Here is a 22,527-nt window from a genome sequence, read left to right as displayed (position 1 = left end):
AATTCCGCGCGCAGCGCGCTTCTTTGGCAGATTCCCTACGTCTGCCTGTAAGGTGAAACCTCCTGTCTCCCGTGGTAAACCCACATAGTTAAAGAGGAACTAAATGCTTTGCCCCAGTCCAGGCGACCTCACAACTGTCCACAAAATCAACCAATTCCTGAGTTCATTGCAACCCTCAGAATATCTCAGTAGTTCAATTAGCCCAAACGATGACAGTTGATTTTATTAGCATAAAGCTATACAACAATAATAAAATCCAATAATGTTTACTTTCAAGTAACACTGATTAAAAATTCTCAATATATTACAGCGTTCCCTGTAGAGTACCGGAAGTTTATTCCAAAGGAGAACCACCTCCTGAACCGGAAACGGAAATACCCGTGGCGCGAGTTTGAAAATTGTTTACAAAATACAAGTAAAACCGGAGTTTTCGAGGTAAACGTGTGTAATTTCGTCAACCTTTATGATACATTGAAAGGCGTTTAACAGTTATAATGTGATTAAATAGTTTAGGACATGTTTTCTTAGTTAAATCCAAAATGTTTAGTAGTTTTGTAAAATTAATGATTATTAAAAATGAAAATCCTTATTCTAATTCAATGCGACTTTTCATATTAGTAACAAAGAGGGTCTCGTTTAGTCCGTGAAAGTGCATATTAATATTTAAACAGTCGTGCCAGTGGTTCATAGTTCCCTGGTCATGAGTTATCTTTTATATGACAAAGCTCTGCAGTTGTTCAGGCTTAAATAGTAATTTCTCGAATAAATCATAATGTAATTACACAAATGTTGAATTGATTTGGGAAATAGATTATTAAGGAGAAGGAATAAATGAACATCAAATGACTTTGTTTTTGTGTTCCCTAGCGCTGTCAGAAATTACGCCAAGTTCTGTGCGATGTTTTAGTTACGCTATCAGTTGGCAGAAACTAACCCACTGATAGTCTATGAGAAACTAAAAAATGTGGCGAAAATCCCGATATATAAACTGAAAATGGGTGTTATTCCCCTGCCCAAGCTGTGTGTGTGGAGTTTGCATGTACTCCGGGTCCTTGACATTGATAATATGAACGGTGTGGGAGTGTGTGTTCCGCGATGGATTGGCTTCTTGTCCAGGGTGTGCCCTGTCTAGTGCCTTATGTTGTTGGGCATATGCTCCAGACCCCCTCTGATCCTTTTTGGGGAAAATGGTTGGAAGATGAATAGATAAAATAACTAGTAATTTTCTAATGTTTACTTTGTCGTAATTTACTGGAAAATGGTCATCCAGATGAGTTGGAACGATTGTGTTTAGTAATATCAATTATAAGTATTAGTAATAAGCTAATACCTGTGTGATAGCGAGCAGCTTATAAATGATGTTTGCAAATGAATTTTTTCTTTGCTCTGTGTTGATCCTTTGTTAATTAGCTAGCCCTGTTTTCTGCCTTCACACATGATCATAGAGCTCTTGTTACTTTCGACTGCTCTTAAGGTTGACTGTGCCACAGCCACTTGAGCGATGGGAGTGAGCGAATTGTGGTCTATCCTGGAGCCAGTGCGGGAGTCTGTGCCCCTGTATAGCCTAGCTGGGAAGACCCTGGCAGTGGATCTGAGTCTATGGGTCTGCGAAGCCCAGTCTGTAAAAGAGATGGCAGGGCGGGTAGCTAAACCCCATCTCCGGTGAGTCATGAGGCTCAAGTGACCTTCTTTTATGACCTACTCTAAGCTTATAAATTTGTATTTGACTGAATCAACTGAGCATATATCAGTCAGTGAGACTGTCTGGAATCTGATGACGATGCTGTTTCTATTCTTATTGGTTAACAGTCGGCCATCAGCCGATTCTTAACTCTGAACAGTCAGAATCATCCTGTGTTGTGAAGCTATTCTTGTGAAATTCACAATCATTTGTAAATTAAGATATTTCCAATGAAGTATTTTAAGTGTCACTTATTTTGAGGAGGAAATAATTTTTTAAGATTAACTTATTTATCCATATAAATGGTTGAAGCTGTCCTTGAATTTGTTTTCTCTTCCCTGTAGAAATTTATTCTTCAGAGTTTCAGCTGTCACACTAATGGGCATTAAGCTCATTTTTGTCATGGAAGGAGAGGCCCCGAAAATGAAGGCAGAGACCATGCACAAGAGAACCGCCCTGAGGTTTGGCACTTCCCGGAAGTCAGCTCCCAAAGCGGCGCAGACCAGCAGATCCCGCTTTAAGTTTGTCCTCAGAGAGGTCAGTCTTTTATGTACGTTGTCAGGTTTGTGTTGTACAAATGAGCTCCCTTGCTGAAAGGCTAAACACAGCTTTGTCCTCCCAGTGTGCTGAAATGCTGGACTGCTTGGGCGTCCCCTGGGTCACAGCTAAAGGCGAAGCAGAGGCCATGTGTGCTTTCCTGGATTCGTCCGGCTCTGTCGACGGCTGCATCACCAACGATGGTGACGTTTTCTTATATGGAGGACAGACAGTGTACAGGAACTTCAACATAAACACCAAGGTTCCTTCCTTGTTTGCTTTTTGCTTGCTGTTTAACATTAGCGATGGGATCGCGAGGGGACTTTCTCTACTCTGATGATCGCTGCATAATTTAAACAGAATTGGAACAAAATTGCACCCATAAAATAACCAGATTTAAAGTTTGAATCAGGCACATGATAATCCCAACCACTATGAGTTTATAAGCCTTTTTTCTGTTATCATCACTTGGTTCTTTTAAGCTCCATTCATAGGCAAATCCTTTTAGTTTTGTTTTTTGCTTCCCGAACTTTGGGAGCAAGGCCTGTATATTTATTTCTATTTACATATTTGTAGCTACATCAATTATGCTGTTAAAAACCAGAAATCCATTTTGACAAACTAAAATTTGCCTGCTCTTGGCAGAATAGTTACATGACTGTGGGCCGTTGAGTAAAGGCAAATCAGTACTTCACTTTACCACCTTCACTTTCGGGCTGCGGATGATCGTGTGCACTGGAGCTCGTGTTCATACTGCATTTGGCTGCGGATGTGGATGGTTGCGGTCAGCGCATGCATGCATACCGTAGTGATGATCCACTAGACTAAGAGAAGAAAGCTGTATTGCAACAAACAAGAATACCAGCAGTGTAGTGAAACTTTTATCAACGGTTATTACTCTAGACTTGGGTAGTACTACAGTAATATGGCTTTCCAAGGTATATTGAAATCTTCACGACATAATTAACTGAGAGATTTCCTCCTGGTTCTCCAGTTTCCCCCCACCATCCAAAAACATGCTGAGGTGAATTGGAGTTACCAAACTATCCATAGGTATGAATGGTGTGTGAGTGTGCCCTGCGATGGGTTCATGCCCCATACTGGGTTGTTCTCTGCCTTGCATCTGTGGTTGCTGGGATAGGACCTTCGCCACCCTGAATCGGACAATCTGTTACACGAAATGGATGGATGGGTGATATGCTGAAGTAACCTATTTAATGCATTTGATTCTAATTAATAAAACTCTATCCTTGTCCCCACTGCCATCCCAGATGACAAAAAAATGTTGTACTTTACAGCATCATATTGGTTATGTTGCCTAATTCTACTAGAAACCTTTCACTGTTCTCACTGCTTTCAGGACCCCCAAGTTGACTGTTATAAGATGGAGAGAGTAAGGACTGAGCTCCACCTGGAGCGAGAGACTCTTGTGGGTTTAGCTATACTACTGGGCTGTGACTACGTTCCTAAGGTAACGTTTCCTCTAAGAGGAAGAATATGATTGCAGTTAATTGCTACATAAGAATCAGAAAAATAGCTTTGTTGACTATAAACTACAATATAAGCTCTTTAGGAGAAAAAATACATAATCTGTTTTCTATAAATTACTATATATAACTATATAACTAGTTTGCAATGTGACCAGTTCATCGTGAAAGATAAATTAGCTAAAATGCTGTACAGCAAAACATGATATGCCTATTACATGTATTACATATGATTCTGGAAAGTCTAAAAGTCATCATTTTTCACCAGGGAATAGCAGGGGTTGGAAAAGAACTGACTTTGAAGCTCGTACAGACTTTGAGCGGACAGACACTCCTACAGAAGTAAGGACGTCTTGCTTGTGTTGGTAAACTTGACCAATGAACCATTCCTTGCTTGTGTGTTGCCGTGTCGTAAATATAAACGTTTAAATGAAGGTTCCCACCAAGTGTTTCCTGTGCAGTAATAGGTGTTTGCTTTGCTGCTACAGATTCCGCCAGTGGAGTGATGACGAGCAGGAAATGCCAGAGAGACGTGTGAAAAAGGTCACCCACTGCCCCATGTGCCATCATCCAGGTGACATCACCCCCATCTCACACCTGTCCCCAGCACCACTTCACATAACTCTGTTATACTTCAGCAGATACTCATTTTGTTATACAGTGTATAATATGTACATATACACACACTGCATCATAAAATGCATCTTATTATACAACCAGTGTTCCCTTGTACTGCTTTTATTAAAACACACACTAGCAGTAATACGTACCAAAGGTCTCTGGACCTGTTAGAATACCTCCCTACTCGTTGCCAAATTAAATAAACAAACCATAGAAGTGATTGTTCTTAATTTGAAGGCAGACAGTATTTGTGCCTGATCCCAAACGCCCAGCTTGTCAGGGGGATATTATTACAAAGCACGGCATGTCGATTTAGATCAAAATAAGAATCTGAATGAGAAGGACTCTGACGTCCTATTGAAGGTAGTGCTGTCCTGGATAAACTTGAATATAGACTTTATAAAACATGACTAGTTTTTATTCACCGCAGTTCTGAATGATGATAATCTCTTATATGCGGAGGAGTGTACATACATTGGCATTAACCAGCGAAGTGATGTCTTGTTTACGTCTCGGTGTCCACTCCCCTTCCATTAGGGACAGCGAAGGCTCACGAGCAGCACGGCTGTGGGCTCTGTGGAAGCACACGATTCTGCGAGCCCAAGGACTACGACTACTTGTGTCCATGTGACTGGCATCGTGCCGAGCTGACACGCCAGAGTGGTACCGTCGAGTCCATCGTTAAACGGTGCGCCTCCTGCTGGTCGGGTTCTTAACTACTCAGCCTCAAATATATGGACAAAGGAGAGATTCAGAACTTTTATCATTATTTTATTTATATTTAACTTTAGCTGACCAAATTAAATCACCTATAAAAACAGATTTACCTATTTATTTTTATATTCAAATATATTTGAACGTTTTCTTTTCACAGGAAGGCTTTAGCATGCAAGGGATTCCCTTTTACAGAGGTAATAATGAACATTCAGTAAACTAAAATGCAAAGTGATTTTCTTAAGATAACAGTATTTCTTCTTTCCCCAGGTGATAGATGAGTTTCTAGTGCCTAAGGACAGACACACTGAGAATATTACAAGAAGGAAACCTAACCTGGTGCTGATGCAGGTATTGTAAGACTGTGTTCATTCCGTTCTTGGAGTTCCTGAGTTAATTATTTTTGGTTAATATAAAGAACATTTATATGATGCTGTATTTGAGCCTTTTGATTAATGTTGATTTATAATAAAATGACTATTTGAATACAGTGAAAACCGCTTATAGTGATTACGGTCATAGTGTTCATCTGCTTATATGGATCAAAAGCCTAGGACAGAATCGTTCCTGTACAAATACTGTTTAAATAATTCGCTCATAGTAATGAAGTAGTCCACTTACAGTGTTCGTTTTGGGGATTTATACGACAGCTTATAAAAAAATTAAACTTTAATTCTTTTTTAACTGTACTTTGATAGCACACAGGTTACCGAAAAGTACGGCTATCTGCTGCCTGCACAGAAAACATGACAGGAAAAAGAAAGTAATTTTTTCTCAGTGAAAAATAAAGACTCATCAAAGCTTATGATACACTGTGAACAATGAGCCAAGGAGATGCCGCAGCGAAACCACAATAAGCTATATTTTATACACAGTACTGTTCTGTATTATAGCATATTTGAGTTATACAGTTAAGTAGTTTAATTTGTACAGTACTGTAATTTGAAAAGCGTTTTGAAACAGCTGTACTGTATTTTGAGAGAGTCGAAATTCGGTAAATAGCAACGCTGACTGTTTTATTACCTACAGTTTTATATTCATTTAATACATATACAAATGTCAGTTAGATGGTTACCTGCCTGAGACATAAAGAAAAGCAAAACTGTTATGAACATCTGCTTATAGTGATCAATTTCATCCAGACAGACATGGTCACTGTATGGAGTTTTCACTGTATGCTCCCTTAGGATATTACATTACATCTGTCATGTAATGATTTTTTTTGTCTTAGAACTTTGCCCTGAAAAAAATGGAGTGGCCAAAGCACTACACCAGTGAGAAGGTGCTGGTGTTGATGACCTACACGGAAATGATGAACATCAAGTGTGGCAGGAAGACTTCCTCCCTGATAGAACCCCTGCGGTACGGGGGGCGGGGTCACGCCCCTGCCGTATGAGGGGTGGGGTCACCAAAGTCAGCTTTACAGGCTGCATGTTTACGGCGGTGCCTCTTTGTCATTTATTTGTTTTTTGTTTGTTTATTTAATGAAACAGGATATGCAAGACGCGGGTGAGGAATGGGATCGCCAGCTTTGAAATAATATGGAAGAAACCAGGTAGGAATCCAGTCATCCTTTTGTTTTGTGTTGTTGACATTTACACACATTTTTAGTTGAAAATTTCTGGTGGAAGGATTTCATCCCACATGTTTGTCCATGTCATCATTATTGAAAATTGCTGTAGGGAGCATTTGTAATAACAGTGCAATAAAATAAAATTATATTTATTTGGTAACAGTTGCTAATAAACCATTTCATGACAACAGTAAGTGTTTGCTTAGCTGAGCTGTTGTCATCTTAACCTAAATACATATTAAGTTAGTCATGTTTTCCTGAGGAATATGATGTTCACCTTGAGCCACGTGTGAAAAAGAGCAGCGGTCGTTTGTAGAACCATAATAAGTGGGCGTGTTGTATTCGTGGCGTTGTCAACGCTGCCCTCTGACGGGTGCTGCCCCCCGGGGCCGATGGCTCTCGGCATGGGCCTCTGACGGGTGCTGCCCCCCGGGGCTGATGGCTCTCAGCGCTGGCCTCTGACGGGTGCTGCCCCCCGGGGCCGATGGCTCTCGGCATGGGCCTCTGACGGGTGCTGCCCACCGGGGCTGCTGGTTGACACCGTGTGGTCTCCTGTTGTCTCCCTGTGAGGTCAGGTGAATGAGGCCCAGAGGTGACAGATCACACACAGGGCTGTAAAGGTGCCAAGTCTGCTTCCTCTCTTGGCCGGGAAAATAGCTGTCTAAGTTCCCCAGCACCCATGGCAGTCCTCCGGCCTAGTCCTCCACGCCAGCTCGCTCAGACTGGCCAGTTTTTCTAAACATTTTCTAAATGTTAAATATATGCACGATACCTTTATTGTTACTATATAAATACAATGAAATGTCGTTTAAAGAAGGGGTCTCAAACTCAAATTACCTTGGGGCCACTGGCTATGTGGTGTCCCTCAAGGGGGCCACGTGAGAAATCACACCCAAAAAATGTGACGGGTATGAGTCCGTGGAATGTGACCAATCTATGTCCGATACTTATTTAGTTTTCGGCTGTATGTAAAAAGATAGCTCCTATTTCTTGTTAAATTGATTTGTACAATCAGTCGCACAATATTTTCCCATTTTAGATGTATTTTTTTTGTGGCATTCAAGCCGAACACTAACGCTGCCACTCAGTTTTTTGCTACTTAGTGGGTCTGAGCGCAGTGATTTCTGCCTGCTGTGACATCATGCGCATACCATTCGCAGTACGAGGAGCCGAAGAACAGCAGATAAGAGGGTGACAGTCTCGAAGTATTTTATGCGTTTAACAACAACCAGTAGCACAGCAGTTTGCACAGTCTTTAAAAACAAGGATCTGAGAGGTGGAAGTAGTGTTTGGTGAAAAATTGCACTAAAAGTGCATGCAATTGTGCAAGACAACAGGAGTAACATGAAAAGAAGCAATGAATGATTGGGAGTCGCTGGCTTGGGCTGCACTGGCTGCAGCTTGTGATACAGGAGCGGCTGTGATCGCAGCGGAATGTAAGTGACGCTGCTGCCAGTGGGAGAAAAACTCTGGGGCATTTTGCGTATTCGCCACGTGTGTATCATCACCTGGAAGACATTCGTACTGAAAATGCCTCAAAAACACTTAAAACAAGATACATGCGAGGGGGAACAGTGAGTTATGTATGTTTCTAGTTGGCTAATTAAAGATTTGTTGGCAAACATTTTCTCATTTGTATTTCCTAGTTTAAATAATATTAATAATGTGAAGTGCTTGTATCAGAATCTGTATCGTTAGTGGAAGGTGTGTATTGAACATGGATACATGGATCAGCCCATCCTTAGTTTATTGCTTGCTACCAGAAGCTCATCTTGCTGAGTAAGATGAGTAACATTTACATTAAGGGAGCTGGCAGTTGATGCTCTGACACTGGTCTGGACACGACCATCAGACAGCCTGGTTCTGTTTTCTCATTTATTTGGGTTTCTCACAAAGAGCTGTGCTTACAGACAGACACGTTACCCACTTGAATTCTTTGGACAATGTTAGCAAGGAATATGGTAACTATTTCAGAAATTGCGTAATCATGTCTGCGTTCCTATTTCCTGTGTCCAAGTTTTGCTTTGCGGTCAATGCTGCCTTGTACGCCTGTATGTTCCATCTGAAGGGTGCTTGTCGGTATTATTGTGGTACGGCTCAAATGTTCTGAAAATGTCACACTGATCAACAAACTGCCATCATTTCAACAAGTTCTGTATTGAAAACCACGAATATAATTAGCAGCACTTTTTCATGGCATAAACATTAAAATAACAACATCAGCAATACCTATGTAAACATATGATAACCATATCGTAAGTGTTTGACTATTTACTGAACTTCAGACTAATATAAATAATGCCATCACATTGTAGTTATGCTGGAAAATTCATAAAGAAGGACACTGATCTAAACTGTTCTGTTACAAGACTATATAAATACAAACGCACATGGAATTCATTCTTAGCAAATGGATATTCTGTTGGCTCAGAGGATGCTGGAGAACTGGACTTGTGGACTGTGGGCCGGTAGTTTGAGACCCCTGCTTTAGAGCAGGCCTGCAGATGGCAAGTTAAAAATATGAAAGAGTAGCACTTCTACTTTTTGCACTTTGTGTATTGTCTTTGCACTTTGTTTGTCTTGTACTATATGTACTTTCATCTGTGCTTTGCATATCCTGCTGCTGTACACATGGGATTTTCCTCAGGAATAAGCAAGTTTGCTTAATGAAATCTGTCCTCACAGAGCACTTCCTCCACCCCGGAGACTGCCCAGGCGAACTCGGGGATGTGGTGACGACAATCGAGGAGGAGTCCCTTTTCCGGTCTGCATATCCGGGCATCGTGGAGCGATTCCTGAACGAGAAAGAGGCAGCGGAGCAGAACAAGCAAAAACGTGAGTTTTGGACAGAAGCTGCCCCTTCAGGGAATGAGGGAAGGGGAAAGAAGATGCGTGGGGGCGACACATTTTTTGCAGGCCCCGTTAAAGCTTGAAAGGCGATACTGATCAAAGGCTCCAAAGTTTGCGACAATCTGTTGGATTTAGTACCCTGACACCTGAAAATGCTGACTTGAAAGACTTTGATTAACAAGAGTTAACACGCTGGGCACACCTGTCGCTTCCGGCACATCTGATTATCCCCCTGACTTTCAGTTCCTCTGCTGGGATGGCATGTTAAATTATTAAATGCCAGATGTACCGTGTGTGTGTGTGTGTGTGTGGGAGGGGTGGGGGTTCCACCAGTGGCTATTCTCAGCAGTCACCTGGATTCTATGCTTCTGCTTCTTCCAGAAAGGAAACGTCAAAATGGAAAGAGAGATGGCACACATGATGGGTCGGATGACGTCTCGGAGATGTTCGCACTGATGAATCTGCATGGCTGTTCAGAAGGGAAGATCGAGTCTGCCACCAGCAAGCAGAGTGCATCCCCATCTAGTAGCGAATCCTCTGACAATTCGCGGTCCACCAAACAAGGAGAGGCGCCCCCTGCAGGCTGCTCTGGCCTAGGTACTGCACGGGGAACTCTGGCCACAGAGGATTCAGCGTCCAGGCCTCCCTCGTTCCCCGGGACTGTGCCCCCTACAGTGTCGTCATCTCCATCTGAGGCGACGATCATCAGCGAGCTGCACTTGAGCGAGATTGACTGGGATGCCTGTTCTTTCAGCTCCTCTCCGCAGACTCCGAGCGGTCAGCGTGGGGCGACGCTCCCTGCAAGCCTCAGCCTGGAGGAACACTCCACTGGAGTCTTGGGGCACTGCGGGTCGCCTGGAGGGGAGCCTGTAAATCCATCTGGTGTAAGAAACCCAAATCGACCCTCTGCAGTCAGTTGTTCTGAGGATTCTCTGAGAAACCGAGTTTTAATGAAAAATGCCACAGGGCACCAAAAAGTGACTGCTGACGTGGTAACACGAACACAGCAGACCCAAGGCTTACGGTCCATTCCGAGCAGCGGTGGCAATTCCGCTCCATCAGAGCCGCTCCTTAAAGTAAAGCATACTGCCAAGGTTCTGCAGAGAGCCCAGACACTTCCCACGCCTCCTGGCGGCAATGACGATGCGAGGAAGGGCACAAAGAGTTCCCTTAGTGGCCCAGAAGGCACTCGCATAACGACTCAGAAATACAGATTCGTAAGAACGAAAGATAATGCTGGAGCAGGGCATTGTGGGAATAATAGAGGAAAGAAGACTCGGGCCGTGAAAAAAAGTGTGTGCGACAGCTTGTGTTCGTCAAGCGACGACAGCAATGCGGAGAATGTTCCGGTGGTCAGAAAGAAGACGACCGTGAAGGGGAAGCCTGGGCACGGATCCCCACATGGTGCACATCACCGACAGAGGACAGGGGACTGTGTCACACCTCATGTCACCGTGAAGGGAACCTCTGACTGGGATAGGGGGGGCTGTGGGCTTACCGAGGATGGGAACAGAATGGTACCTTCTGATCTCAGAGATGTTACTCAGAGCCCATCCTGTCCAGCAGGTCCCGGTGAGGGAGATGACTCAGTCATTTCTTTGGACAGCCCACTGCCTTTAGCAGAGAGGCTAAAACTCAGGTTCATTTAGGACATCCAGTCTGAAAGAATGTTAGCCTATTTTTATAGCCTGTCTTTAATCGCGTTCTTTTCCTATGACCCATTTAATAAGTGATACCTTTTACATTGCATTTAGAAATGTCCTCATTAAAATTACGTATGCATTTTCCAAATTGGATTAGAGAAATTAATTAGGTTCGTCTCACTTTTAAAAGTATAACATTTCTGTCAAAGATGAATTTTGCGAAGAAAATAATAATAATAATAATAATTAATTGTTAATAAATAGTTATAACGCTTTTATATAAAACTTAAGTGTACAAGAGGCATCGGAGGTGTATTTTCGTTTTGACTATAATGTGACGGGACTGAAGACGAGTCACAGAAGGCCCTGATCGCTATGAAACGCGCTGCTTCCCATGTCGTGGGAAGGTGTGAATGTATTTCGCCGTCACTTTCGCCAGCTTGGAAGACGCTCAGGTCCGAATCTATTGATCATGGGAGCTGTAACGAACACCTTTGTCAGACATGAAAGATTCCACTGTTTCACTTCCAATTAACCCTGTAAATAAGGTGTGTAATGAACGCGGGGCGCTTGTAAAAGGTTTGAATTGATCTACACAAAATCAAACAATCGTGGTCTGACCGAATGATACACTATTGCGTTTTAAACAATTAATTATGAAATGGTAACAAGGAGAGAAAAAAAATAATGGATAAAGATGGGTCTTAAGTAGTTAGGATTGCTATTTGTCTCCCTAAGCTCACTAATAACAAACGTAACCCTTTATTACCGTCCATTCTGTGATCTGTGCTGTTAAGTTTTGAGTTTATCATGTTTGTCATGATGTATCTTATTTGGTCTTAATTTCTTTGTAAAAAATTATTTTATCTAGGTTTACTTTAGTTTTAATAAACAAACACAACGATTAAGTCCCCAAGACGCTGTCTCGACTCGCCGTGAAAAAATAGGTGTAACAGACTCCTTTCATTTCTTCATTAGTCTGATCGCATCAAACCGATAACTGCAGTCGCGCTAATTTAAATAGCCATTTTCACAAAAGTAAATCTAATTGTTTTTCTTTCTGACGCACGTTAGCCGCCTATTTGGGCTTCTTAGCGTCTGCTCGCCAAACCTGCGTTTGCTTTGAACTTCCGCGGGAGCCGCGAATCCATAAAGCGCCCGAGCGCCGCGCCTCTTATAAAAACGAGCGAAGCTCCTTCGGACGCCTTCACGCTTCTCGTGCACCGTCAGGACACCACGTCGGTATGGAGAACGTGTCCGAGGACATCGCCTACTTGGACACTGACATCGAATTGGTAACTTCCACAATCCTTTCCAGCTGGGACTGGAGGGGCCCGGACAAGTCTTTCGGTACCGATGCAGACTCGCCCCTATGCGCGTCTTCCGATACCTCTTTCGACTCCATGTGTTCCTCCCCGGAGGCGCCAGCAAGCTCCAGCGACCGGAGGAACCTAGATTTCCCGTATCCCCAGAGGAACAGCGGCGGCTGCCAGGAGAAGCCCTCTAAGCCGAAGATGTCCATTAAGCGCCGCATGAAGGCGAGCGAGCGGGAGAAGATGCGGATGCGAAGCCTGGCTGACGCGCTGCATCAGCTCCGCGACTACTTACCCGCTGGCTACAGTCAGAGGGGGCAACCCCTCACCAAAATCCAGACTCTGAAATACACGATTCAGTACATCAATGAACTTTCCGACCTCCTGAAAGCTTCGTAAATATTCGTAAAAAATTTCTGAAAGACTTTCTCCGACGCTGGAGTGGATTTGGTTTGCAATGCTTCTATTTGTTAAAATATCATTTTAATTTCAATTTAATGTTTAACAACGAGTGTCGAAAATACTTTTCATTGATTTTGTCATGTATTGTATATAGTATTATGCTGTTGGCACTTGCATGTCGATGGAAGTTTTTTTCAAGCGTGATTAGCCTATAGTTTTCTTATTACTACTAGCCTCAATAAAAATACCATGGTGTGCTAATGGTCACTGTATAGTTTTATTTAATGTGCTGACCTGTGTTTTAAGAAGAGGGTTTATTTGACAAGTATAGCTGTATGTTTGCCCCCTCCCTGCCTTATTTAGGCTCATTCATAATAAATGTGCATACTATAAGACTTGTTCTCCACTTGTAAGTAAGGTTAACGGTATTGAGTCTATAATGGGATTGTTTTGACAGGCCGCATAACAAAAACATGACATAATACTGAGAAATACAGTGTAACAAGTGACGTGGCTGCATGCTTCATAAAGCTTAAAATGACAAAATGTCACTTATTACCTCCCTGACAAATTGTATATATTCAAAGCCCCCTGTAAAGTGTGGGGCTCCTTGAATCTTCCAGAGTATCCATGCCCTCTAACCCCCCTGTGGGGGCCCCTTGAATCTGCCAGAGTATCCGTGGCCCTCTAACCCCCCTGTGGGGGACCCTTGAATCTGCCAGAGTATCCATGCCCTCTAACCCCCCTGTGGGGGCCCCTTGAATCTGCCAGAGTATCCATGCCATCTAACCCCCCTGTGGGGGCCCCTTGAATCTGCCAGAGTATCCGTAGCCCTCTAACCCCCCTGTGGGGGCCCCTTGAATCTGCCAGAGTATCCATGCCCTCTAACCCCCCTGTGGGGGACCCTTGAATCTGCCAGAGTATCCATGCCCCTCTAAGCCCCCTGTGGGGGGCCCTTGAAATTGCCAGAGTATCCATGCCCCTCTAAGCCCCCTGTGGCGGCCCCTTGAATCTGCTAGAGTATCCATGCCCCTCTAAGCCCCCTGTGGGGGGCCCTTGAATCTGCCAGAGTATCCATGCCCCTCTAAGCCCCCTGTGGGGGCCCCTTGAATCTGCTAGAGTACCCATGCCCCTCTAAGCCCCCTGTGGGGGCCCCCTGAATCTGCCAGAGTACCCATGCCCATCTAAGCCCCCTGTGGGGGCCCCCTGAATCTGCCAGAGTACCCATGCCCCTCTAAGCCCCCTGTGGGGGCCCCCTGAATCTGCTAGAGTACCCATGCCCCTCTAAGCCCCCTGTGGGGGCCCCTTGAATCTGCCAGAGTATCCATGCCCCTCTAAGCCCCCTGTGGGGGACCCCTGAATCTGCCAGAGTACCCATGCCCTCTAACCCCCCTGTGGGGGCCCCTTGAATCTGCCAGAGTATCCATGCCCTCTAACCCCCCTGTGGGGGCCCCTTGAATCTGCCAGAGTATCCATGCCCCTCTAAGCCTGCTGGGCACATTGGTTCTGTGGGTGGCAGCGCTGCCTCACACCTCCAGCCTCTACTCTCTGTTTGGATTCCCCTCAGTACGCTGGTGTCCCTGAATTACTCACAGTGTATGATTTTTTTTGTACATTTTGGTTCCCTGGACGTACCTCAGACTCCAGAACCACCCCCCCCCCCCAAATAAAAGAGAGGTTGGAAAATGGATAATAAGTAAATAGATGATTCAAAGAGTTTGTTTGATGTCCTTCTAGTTGGTTGATGATTGTTAGGGATGTGGAAACTACAGGCACCAATTGCAGTCCCCAAATGGGTGATGATGTAATAAAATTTTAATAAACATGTACAAACTTTTCTTCATCTGAATTATAAAACCATTTCAGGTATATATTTATGCATTTTTGTTCCTTAATATGATCATTATACAGGATAATCGTCTGAAAGATGGATGAATGGATGGATGGATGGATGGATGGATGGATGGATGGATGGAAGGATTGTTTCATTCATTCATTGTATTTCAGCTCCCGCAATGTAAGACTTTATCATTTCTTTTCCTAACGCCGGTGTGAGAGGTGCCGCTTCTCCGGGTCCGGTACCGGATTTCTCCGACACTCCTTTGGTACCTTGGAGCCGGAACCGCATGCGTTTCCTGTGCGGGTGCGGGGGGGGATCTCAGAAACCCGGGAGCTGCTGGCTTCACGCAAGCCGCCATTTCGGGGCGGCCGGCGACGGCTGCTCGTCGGTGCCTTTTGCAGTCACTTCCCGTATCCAATCGCTTTTAATGTAATACTGAGCAGCCTAATTCAGCTTCACGTAGCCTAACAGATTTTCCTTGCAGTGAGGTAAGTTACATCTTCTATCAGTGACACGTTAATGTCAATCGTGGTATTAGATTTAGCCCATAATCTCCTTGCATGTTTTCCCCTGTTTTCATTTCTTATAACTGCATAGAACGAGAGTAAAAAATAATACTTGATCTGTTGTGTAATTAATATACATATATAATGAGACGTGGTTTGCCTTACCGTGGACATGAAAACTGCTGCTGTTTCTAACTGCTAGTGCGAAATTTACTTTTCTCTTTGGTGTGTCTGTTTTCACAGCCTGAATATATTATCTGAAAACTATTTTTTAGAACGATGCTATATGCAGATAATCGGAATAGCAGCTACTGATGAGCGACGTTGAGAAATTACTAAAAAAATATCTAAACATGTTATTCAACTGAAACCTTTCCATTTATTTGCTAAATACATTTAATTTTGTTTTAAATGCGATTGTGATGAATAAGTTATTGACAGTGTTTATTGTGCACCAGACTGGTAAGCACGCAGTTTGTCTCCGGGGAATGTTACCCTCCGCATTATACAGTTATATACTATTCAAATGCAAAACAGAAGGGAAGGTTCTATTGTATATTCACTAATGTAAGAAAACAAGATTATTAAAAAGAGGCTTTTCAGCTCAGACATGGCAATTAGCCTTACCGAATCCTAAAGCCAGAGTAGCCTGACGCTGAAAAGGTGCTTTCCCGTGGGCGATGGTGCTGAAATGGATCAGTGCCGTGCTGACACATTTCTTAAGCTCTTTTATTGCAGGAATTGCCATCGGCCTTAAAAAAAATCTATATTGGTGCATTTTTAACGTGTAAGGAAGCCTGGAAGCCCTTGGAAGTGCGGCCAGTTGCTCCCAGATACGTATATCCAGTCTCACAAGCGCTGACATTGCACAGTACCGGCTTCATCCACTTAAGGAGTGTATAACTGCAAAGTGCTAACACATTTTCAGACAGTTACGCTTACGTCTTCTCTGGTTTGAAATTTAAAGCAGTGTTTAATCGCCAGTGGCCGGAAGTCGTACGCTGTCTTTAGATTTATCTGGTACCTGGAAACCTCTCAAGCATACTTAATAAATGCATATATTTATAAGGCGATGACATTTGTTCTCTTCATGCCTGATTACCCTCAACTAATTGTCGTGTATTTGAAAATAGGTTAAATTTCCAAGGCGATGGACCCAGCTGACTATAGTATTACCAATAATGCATGGCAGTTTATGCAGAGCTGTGTTTGCTGTTGATGTGGCTTGTCCGAGACGTATCTTGAGAAAGTTTCCGGAAACAGCGCTTTATGTAATGCTCACCCAGCTGTCCGTCAACGTTTCCCCAGATGGATGGTGACGCAGAGCAGGCTGTGGAGTCCGCAGATCCCCATCCACCGTCCACGCAGGGGAGCGTATTGGAGAGTAGAGACAGGTGTAACGTCGAGACGACGGCATCCTGCCCTCTGCCTAGGGGAGGGAGGGTTAAAGGGCATGGTCGAGAGGGGCGGATAAGCAGAGGCAGCCGTGGTGGTCGGGGCTTAACGATGAAAAGATACGCCCCCTCCTGGCGAGGCAGAGGAAGGGACAACGCTGTGAATGGCTTTGGACCTGGAAGGTACAGCTGGTGTTAAGTACACATCTTTAAAAGTACCATTATATTTAGGTTGCAAAATGAAGACTGGCAATGAATTGTGCATAGCAGCTAATTAAGCAGAGACAGAGGCTAGTTTGATGGCTTTGTGTTACAGGCGAGGGCTAGGAAGGATGCGGCCGTACCCAGAGCTCCGGGGTCGACGGGCGGGGGCTGCCATGGGAATGAGTCCTCATCCCCCTCCCCCGCTCCCACTTCCCACCCCACCGATGCACGTGAGAGGGCTCCACCCACCCATGAACAGGTAGAAAGCCATGACCCTGCTTGACATGCCTGCTAAACCTGCATCCATTAATTAGAAAAACTTTCGTTTTTTAAGTTTTAGTTAAGGATTGGTGATGTTTGTGTAGTAATGGACATTGTCGGCCCATTTGCCCTCCCTCCAGGCCAGGGGGCCCTCTACCTCCTCCACGATTTCCTATCTGTCGGGGACCCCCCCCTCATCTCCGCGATCGGGGGTTTCCCCCAGGTCCACCTCGACATTTTTGCCCCAGAGGGTAAGGCTACTCCCACACATTTACCATATATTCTTAGCCAAGCAGAATTCCAACTCGATTCCTTTTCTCCTTCTTCCTGTTCTGTCAATTAACTCCAGTAATAGTAAGGTTAGCCAGTAGGGGGCATCCATGTGGTAAAGTACATTGCATTTAAAGCAGATGTGGTAAAGGACACCTTCAATTGCCTTTTGTTTTCTGTTGCGAGCAGAGTTAAATTACTGCATGAGTCGGTGAGACCAATAAAAACCAATGAAATCAAGTCATAATTCATCAGAGTTGTAAGAAATCACACCAGTGAGTAATGGAAGCCTAGATGAACCACATGGCTCAGCAGAAGAATCAAATGTGTGATTTTATCCTTTTATGCAGCTTCCACAATGGACCAACCTCTCCACCTCACTCTCCTCTTGGCAGAGGCCAGCGCTGGCCGGGGCCCCCTGGTGGCCGGCGCTATTAAAATCGCCTTAATGCTATACACATAGCCAAGGGCCCGCATTTTCATCTAACCCTATTGAAATACCCAATGTTCTCTCAAATGCCTTCAGGAGAAACGGTTGGAATATAACACAGAACAGTGGCCCCACATACAAGAGTGGACAAATTGGCCTGTTTGAGTCTGGACTTTAACCATCTTGACAATAACAATTCAAATAATTTTTAGTTTCCTCTAAAAACAGGGATTGAAAATGTCTGTCCTCAAGCATGACTCAAAGCGGTGTTTGACCAGCGTTCTGTGCTCAGTGTTTTATCAGCACCAAATGTTTACCGGAGCAGAAGATGAGTACGGGGACATACAGAGTAAAAATTAGAGAGTGACAACACTACAGCCCTCAGATGTTAGGGTTAGGTCCATATTTGTCCTTGGACCTCCACAACTTTTCCTTTAATATAAAAAAGTCGTTTACAATGATAATCAAAGCACAGACAAAACAGCATTATAAGCTACGAAGAATTTTACATGCTGAAAATGAAATCTAGAAAACATGTGCATTAAATGTTTATGATTTTCCAGAGTAACAAGAGTTTTAATGTCTTTAATGTGCAGCTATATTAAGGTAATACATGTCTAGTGAAATTTGTGTACTACATTTTATTGTTACATGGACTTTTAAAATGGAAGTTAATGCAAACTATACTGAAAACATATAATGAAATATACACATATTTGCATTTATATTCAAAGGCAAATTTCTGAAGAAGGAACTATTTCAATTCAGTATGAAATCCTATATATTGTGTGTTACAATATCTTTACATATTGTAATTAATATTAATTATGTGGTTTTGTGAATGTGCATTTGGAAGACAAAGTTCAGTTTCACATAGATATAAAGGAGAAAAATAAAACTAAAAATAAACTGTGAACTGTTCCGTTATTGTTCTTTTAAATTAAATATGCCAGTGTGTTTCCATTAGCCGGCCTTAACATGTCAGTGTGGAAGGTGACAGTAATTACTGCAAGGTGCTGCATTCCTGTATGGACACCTGCTGTATGTGTTCACAGCGCCATTCAGAAAATGGTTGCTATTATAAAGTCTGTAAACCAAATATCCGCACATTATCACTGAAATAATCAATATGATGCTGTTGTACTACTTGCTGGTGACAGTGTTCCACAGTAGTGTCACTGATGAAAACTTTACAGTGTAGAGCAGTGTCTGTTGCTACGAATTAGACGTTGAAGTTGGAGGACCAAGTACCATGTATGAGAATTAACTTACAGTCTTTAAAGTTTGAAAATGATTGTCGTCACGTGAATATTTAATGCTGAGGGCTGAAATCTAATAACTTTTGTGCAAATTTATTAAGGGGACCTTTTTGTCCTTTGCAAAAAAATATATATATTATAATATATTATAATATATTAAATAACATATTTAATGTCCCTGTTGATGCCCATAACCATTATGGTATAAATAGGGCATTTGATATTATTATAAAGGTATTATTGCGCTTGATAAAGATGACAGAAATAATCTGGGAGGCTCAGAATAATTACATTTTAAATCTTTGGTTGCTGATGTAACCTCCATTTTTTTATTGTTTCTGTTAACAACCAGCCAGCTGGCTCACATACTCCAAAGTTATACTGCATCTAATGGTGTCTAATGGTGTCTTTTTCACTAATGTTACTTTAAAAAATGGGGTGTAATTAGGGTTTTTTTGAGAAATCAAATGAATAGTATGATGATGCATGTAAATACACAACACCTTAGATTAGCTACGTTGGATCCAGGTGTGGTAAATTGCTTTCACATACATTTTATGGGTGGTTCATAAGAAATATTATGGGAGGAACATTAAAGTAGAAAACATTGACAAGAGCCGGCTATTTCTGTGGCCATTGGAGCAGAGTGCATTAATTAATGCAGATTGCATTAATGTGAATGTTAATTTGCATTTGCATTTTACTTTTGAATGTGAAAAAATGTGAAATATTTCCATCCATCCATTTTCCACATCCTCTAGTCCTATGCTGGGTCACAGGGTCTGCAGCCTTAAACAAATTTTTCTTCTTTATTATACAGCCTGTAGAAACCTCTGTATATATTTGTATTAGTAAATATTTATGAATGAACTGATCAAATTAACATTAAGGTATAAAATTTCTCCAAAGATCTGATGGATGTGTAAGAAAATAAGATGTGAAAGTTTTATTAAACAGCACACTGGAAATGTGCAGTGACATGCTAATAACTATACATGCTCATCTCATAAATAGTTTTAATAAAATATTTGATAAAAATTTAACCCAGGGGTGGGGTTTGGGGGGGGGGGGGGGTTGGTTGATATTAGTTCAGAAGTTGAGAAGAAACAGCAGATGAATTTTATCTGGGCTGTAATAGAAATGTCTGACTTCAAACGGCCCTCAAGACTGAACTTTGAAGAACCCCTCTCTTCACCCCCTTTTTTATTATTAATTATTATTATTATTATTTTGCTTCTCGCTTAGTAAATGCATTCTGACTGCCAGCCAGGTGTGAAACTGAAGTCCCCGTCCCAAGGTGAAAGTTGACTGTTATTGTCTCCTGAAGGGTGACATAGAAATCCCTTCGAAGTCGGCAGTTGGTGGCCATACATCTCCGCCCCTCCCCCTCTCTCGAAGTCTGCAGCAGCCCTCCCCCCCCCCCCTGGGCAAGGTGAGTTTTCTTTTCACCCAGCTATCCAGCTCTCTTGACTTCAGACTTTGCAGGAATGGGACCGAGCAGGAAGGGAGTGCTCCTGGAGTTGATCCTAACAAATGGGATGGATTTTGACCGGCTTTTATAGCATGTGGACCCACATACAAAAGGCCAGACATGTTCAAAGGCATGTAGTTAAAAAACTCTTTTGTCTGAAAAGTGAATAAAGCTGTCATATACCTTTTATTTAGCTGCCACTCTAATGGCGATTTTTCGCCGATGTTCCCACTCAGAAAGTTGCCGCCTGCACGCTCAGATGTTTCAAGAACTAAAGAAATATCTAACCTAGGAAGTTTAGTCAAGATCGCAGCTAGCTAGCTGCTTAGCAATTTGTGTTTATTTAATATTTGTTGCAGTGATTGTGGACACACAAACCCGCGCTTTGAGTGATACACTGGATGTATGTATCTTGCCCAAGCTCAGTATCATCAGGGCCCTCTAGGTAACTCTGGTACTGAATCTCTTTATAACTACTATGCTGCACTGGTGTCCGAACACCTAAAAAGCATCTAATACTTTCCATCACTGCTTTTTAAATAATACTTATTAAAATAACGATTTATTTATGCATAATGGCCATTAATAATACAGGGAACATGTTTTGCTCATTATGAGAAAATTAGTACATAATGTGCTTCTGTATATTCATGTAGGTTTTCTACAGATCAAACACAAAAAATAGCTGTATAGCTTTGTCTGCCCGCAGAAATAAAATTATTAAAACTTACATATATTTAAAATGAAACAGAAATCCATCTCTTAAATAAAAAGTATTAAAACCATACAAAAATGAACTAGAATGAAACTGGATTTCAAATGAAAATTGGAAATAAAACAAATAGCTAAAATAAAATAAGAAACTAAAGCAACGCTGGCGTGAACATCTGAAGTGGCAGCTCTGTCCGCTGAGGTCGGGCAGGAACTTCTAGACCAAATTTTCATTGATCAGTTATTTTTATTTTTGATAGTTAGTGAATATAAAACTAACCATTTAGATTACCCTAACCTACCACTGAAATTTGCATGTCCAACTCAAGAATAAAGTTTAATTTACAACAGTTTTGCCATTTAATGAAATATTTTGAGCTTGTATAAGAGCAGAAGTTAGGAGGTAACTTGTGAAATGTGAATTATGCAACAAAAAACACAACTTTTCACTTGGTGTGATTTGGGAAACACCGGGAAATTCCAGTGGGAAGTTTCAGCATTACTTTGTCTTATTTTGAAAACATTTTTCAAAGCAAAATGGTTTGTTTTCATTGTTACAGCTAAATCTGTTTTACAGCTGGTAAACTTAAACACGGTTACTTTAGCCTTTAAGTTATCATCTTAAATAAAATTCTTGCTATGTTCATCTCTGTGTTTCAATAAAGAACTTTTTCTTTGAATGTTTGCGGTTTTCTGTATGATTCTGTATGAATATAGTAGACATGAACATTCGGTAAACATCTCATTTCTCACAAGTAGAATCTCTTGAAAATAGACACAGTACTTTTAAGTAGCTTGTCCAGTCGTGATTGACAAGGGAAAGGTGGAGTTCACTGCAATCCATCATGTTTCCATGGTAAGCAGATTCATTCTGCAGAGTGGTGGTTCCCACGCCTGTCTTCTTTCTATCTCCAAACTGTCTGTATTCAAGTTATTATTTTAGTTGAATTGGATGTGACTGAGTAGGAACATAACAAGACACACATAACACACACAAGTTGGTCTTCCTATCTAAATGGGGACCGTCCATTCATTTCTATGGGAAAAACCCTAATCCCAATCACGACACCCATAACCCCCACTCACCCCTAACCTTAACCATAAGTAACCAACCCAAATACAAGACTTTTGACACTTTTACTGTCCCCCCCCCACCCCACCCACACACACACACACACACACACACACACACACACACACACACACACACACACACACACACACACACACACACACAGACAGCCAGACAGACACACACACAGGGGGTTAATCAAGGAGAGGATTCAGGACTGCCGTTGTGTTATCTGTGACATACAAGAAGTTTGCATTATTGTGTCTCGGGATGGAATATTGTCTTCTT

The 22,527-nt window shown here is 42.4% G+C and overlaps 3 protein-coding genes across 5 annotated transcripts; all 3 read left to right on the top strand.

Moving 5' to 3' along the window:
• Nucleotides 1-234: 234 nt before the first annotated feature.
• LOC125714982 (flap endonuclease GEN homolog 1) lies at nucleotides 235-11,122 on the top strand. 2 transcript variants are annotated; one of them, XM_048986162.1, is made up of 14 exons: nucleotides 235-435; nucleotides 1,475-1,662; nucleotides 2,026-2,218; nucleotides 2,304-2,480; nucleotides 3,579-3,689; nucleotides 3,974-4,047; nucleotides 4,194-4,279; nucleotides 4,864-5,014; nucleotides 5,201-5,237; nucleotides 5,311-5,391; nucleotides 6,272-6,402; nucleotides 6,534-6,595; nucleotides 9,299-9,448; nucleotides 9,845-11,122. In XM_048986162.1, the coding sequence occupies exons 2-14, from the start codon at nucleotides 1,502-1,504 to the stop codon at nucleotides 11,110-11,112; spliced, it is 2,682 nt and encodes an 893-aa protein (XP_048842119.1). In that variant the 5' UTR covers nucleotides 235-435; nucleotides 1,475-1,501; the 3' UTR covers nucleotides 11,113-11,122. The 2 variants fall into 2 exon arrangements, with proteins under 2 accessions (XP_048842119.1, XP_048842120.1); XM_048986163.1 differs by lacking the exon at nucleotides 235-435 and having other exon boundaries at nucleotides 1,366-1,662.
• A 1,212-nt stretch (nucleotides 11,123-12,334) lies between these two features.
• On the top strand, nucleotides 12,335-13,841 carry msgn1 (mesogenin 1). Its single transcript, XM_048986177.1, has one exon. It carries the CDS (start codon nucleotides 12,351-12,353, stop codon nucleotides 12,816-12,818), a length of 468 nt encoding a protein of 155 aa, XP_048842134.1. The 5' UTR covers nucleotides 12,335-12,350; the 3' UTR covers nucleotides 12,819-13,841.
• Nucleotides 13,842-14,883: 1,042 nt separating this feature from the next.
• Nucleotides 14,884-21,777, top strand: si:ch211-51e12.7 (uncharacterized protein LOC336335 homolog). 2 transcript variants are annotated; one of them, XM_048986173.1, is made up of 5 exons: nucleotides 14,884-15,149; nucleotides 16,476-16,744; nucleotides 16,878-17,024; nucleotides 17,167-17,277; nucleotides 20,313-21,777. In XM_048986173.1, the coding sequence occupies exons 2-5, from the start codon at nucleotides 16,476-16,478 to the stop codon at nucleotides 20,320-20,322; spliced, it is 537 nt and encodes a 178-aa protein (XP_048842130.1). In that variant the 5' UTR covers nucleotides 14,884-15,149; the 3' UTR covers nucleotides 20,323-21,777. The 2 variants fall into 2 exon arrangements, with proteins under 2 accessions (XP_048842130.1, XP_048842129.1); XM_048986172.1 differs by lacking the exon at nucleotides 20,313-21,777 and adding an exon at nucleotides 17,647-19,086 and having other exon boundaries at nucleotides 14,885-15,149.
• Nucleotides 21,778-22,527: the final 750 nt, after the last annotated feature.

The sequence above is a fragment of the Brienomyrus brachyistius genome, chromosome 19 (genome assembly GCF_023856365.1).
Source record: "Brienomyrus brachyistius isolate T26 chromosome 19, BBRACH_0.4, whole genome shotgun sequence".
Taxonomy (NCBI): Eukaryota; Metazoa; Chordata; class Actinopteri; order Osteoglossiformes; family Mormyridae; genus Brienomyrus; species Brienomyrus brachyistius.
The sequence above is the reverse complement of the archived record's forward strand: the minus strand, read 5'-3'. Positions and strand labels throughout refer to the sequence as shown.

What these genes read in the sequence shown, in the direction of transcription:
- LOC125714982 (XM_048986162.1), top strand. Translation starts at nt 1,502, where the DNA reads ATGGGAGTGAGCGAATTGTGGTCTATCCTGGAGCCAGTGCGGGAGTCT. An exon ending in TTAAGTTTGTCCTCAGAGAG is followed by an intron (nt 2,219 to 2,303) that starts GTCAGTCTTTTA and finishes TTGTCCTCCCAG; the next exon opens with TGTGCTGAAATGCTGGACTG. An exon ending in AGGGATTCCCTTTTACAGAG is followed by an intron (nt 5,238 to 5,310) that starts GTAATAATGAAC and finishes TTCTTTCCCCAG; the next exon opens with GTGATAGATGAGTTTCTAGT.
- si:ch211-51e12.7 (XM_048986172.1), top strand. Translation starts at nt 16,476, where the DNA reads ATGGATGGTGACGCAGAGCAGGCTGTGGAGTCCGCAGATCCCCATCCA. An exon ending in CTCCACCCACCCATGAACAG is followed by an intron (nt 17,025 to 17,166) that starts GTAGAAAGCCAT and finishes CCCTCCCTCCAG; the next exon opens with GCCAGGGGGCCCTCTACCTC. An exon ending in CGACATTTTTGCCCCAGAGG is followed by an intron (nt 17,278 to 17,646) that starts GTAAGGCTACTC and finishes CCTTTTATGCAG; the next exon opens with CTTCCACAATGGACCAACCT.
- msgn1 (XM_048986177.1), top strand. Translation starts at nt 12,351, where the DNA reads ATGGAGAACGTGTCCGAGGACATCGCCTACTTGGACACTGACATCGAA.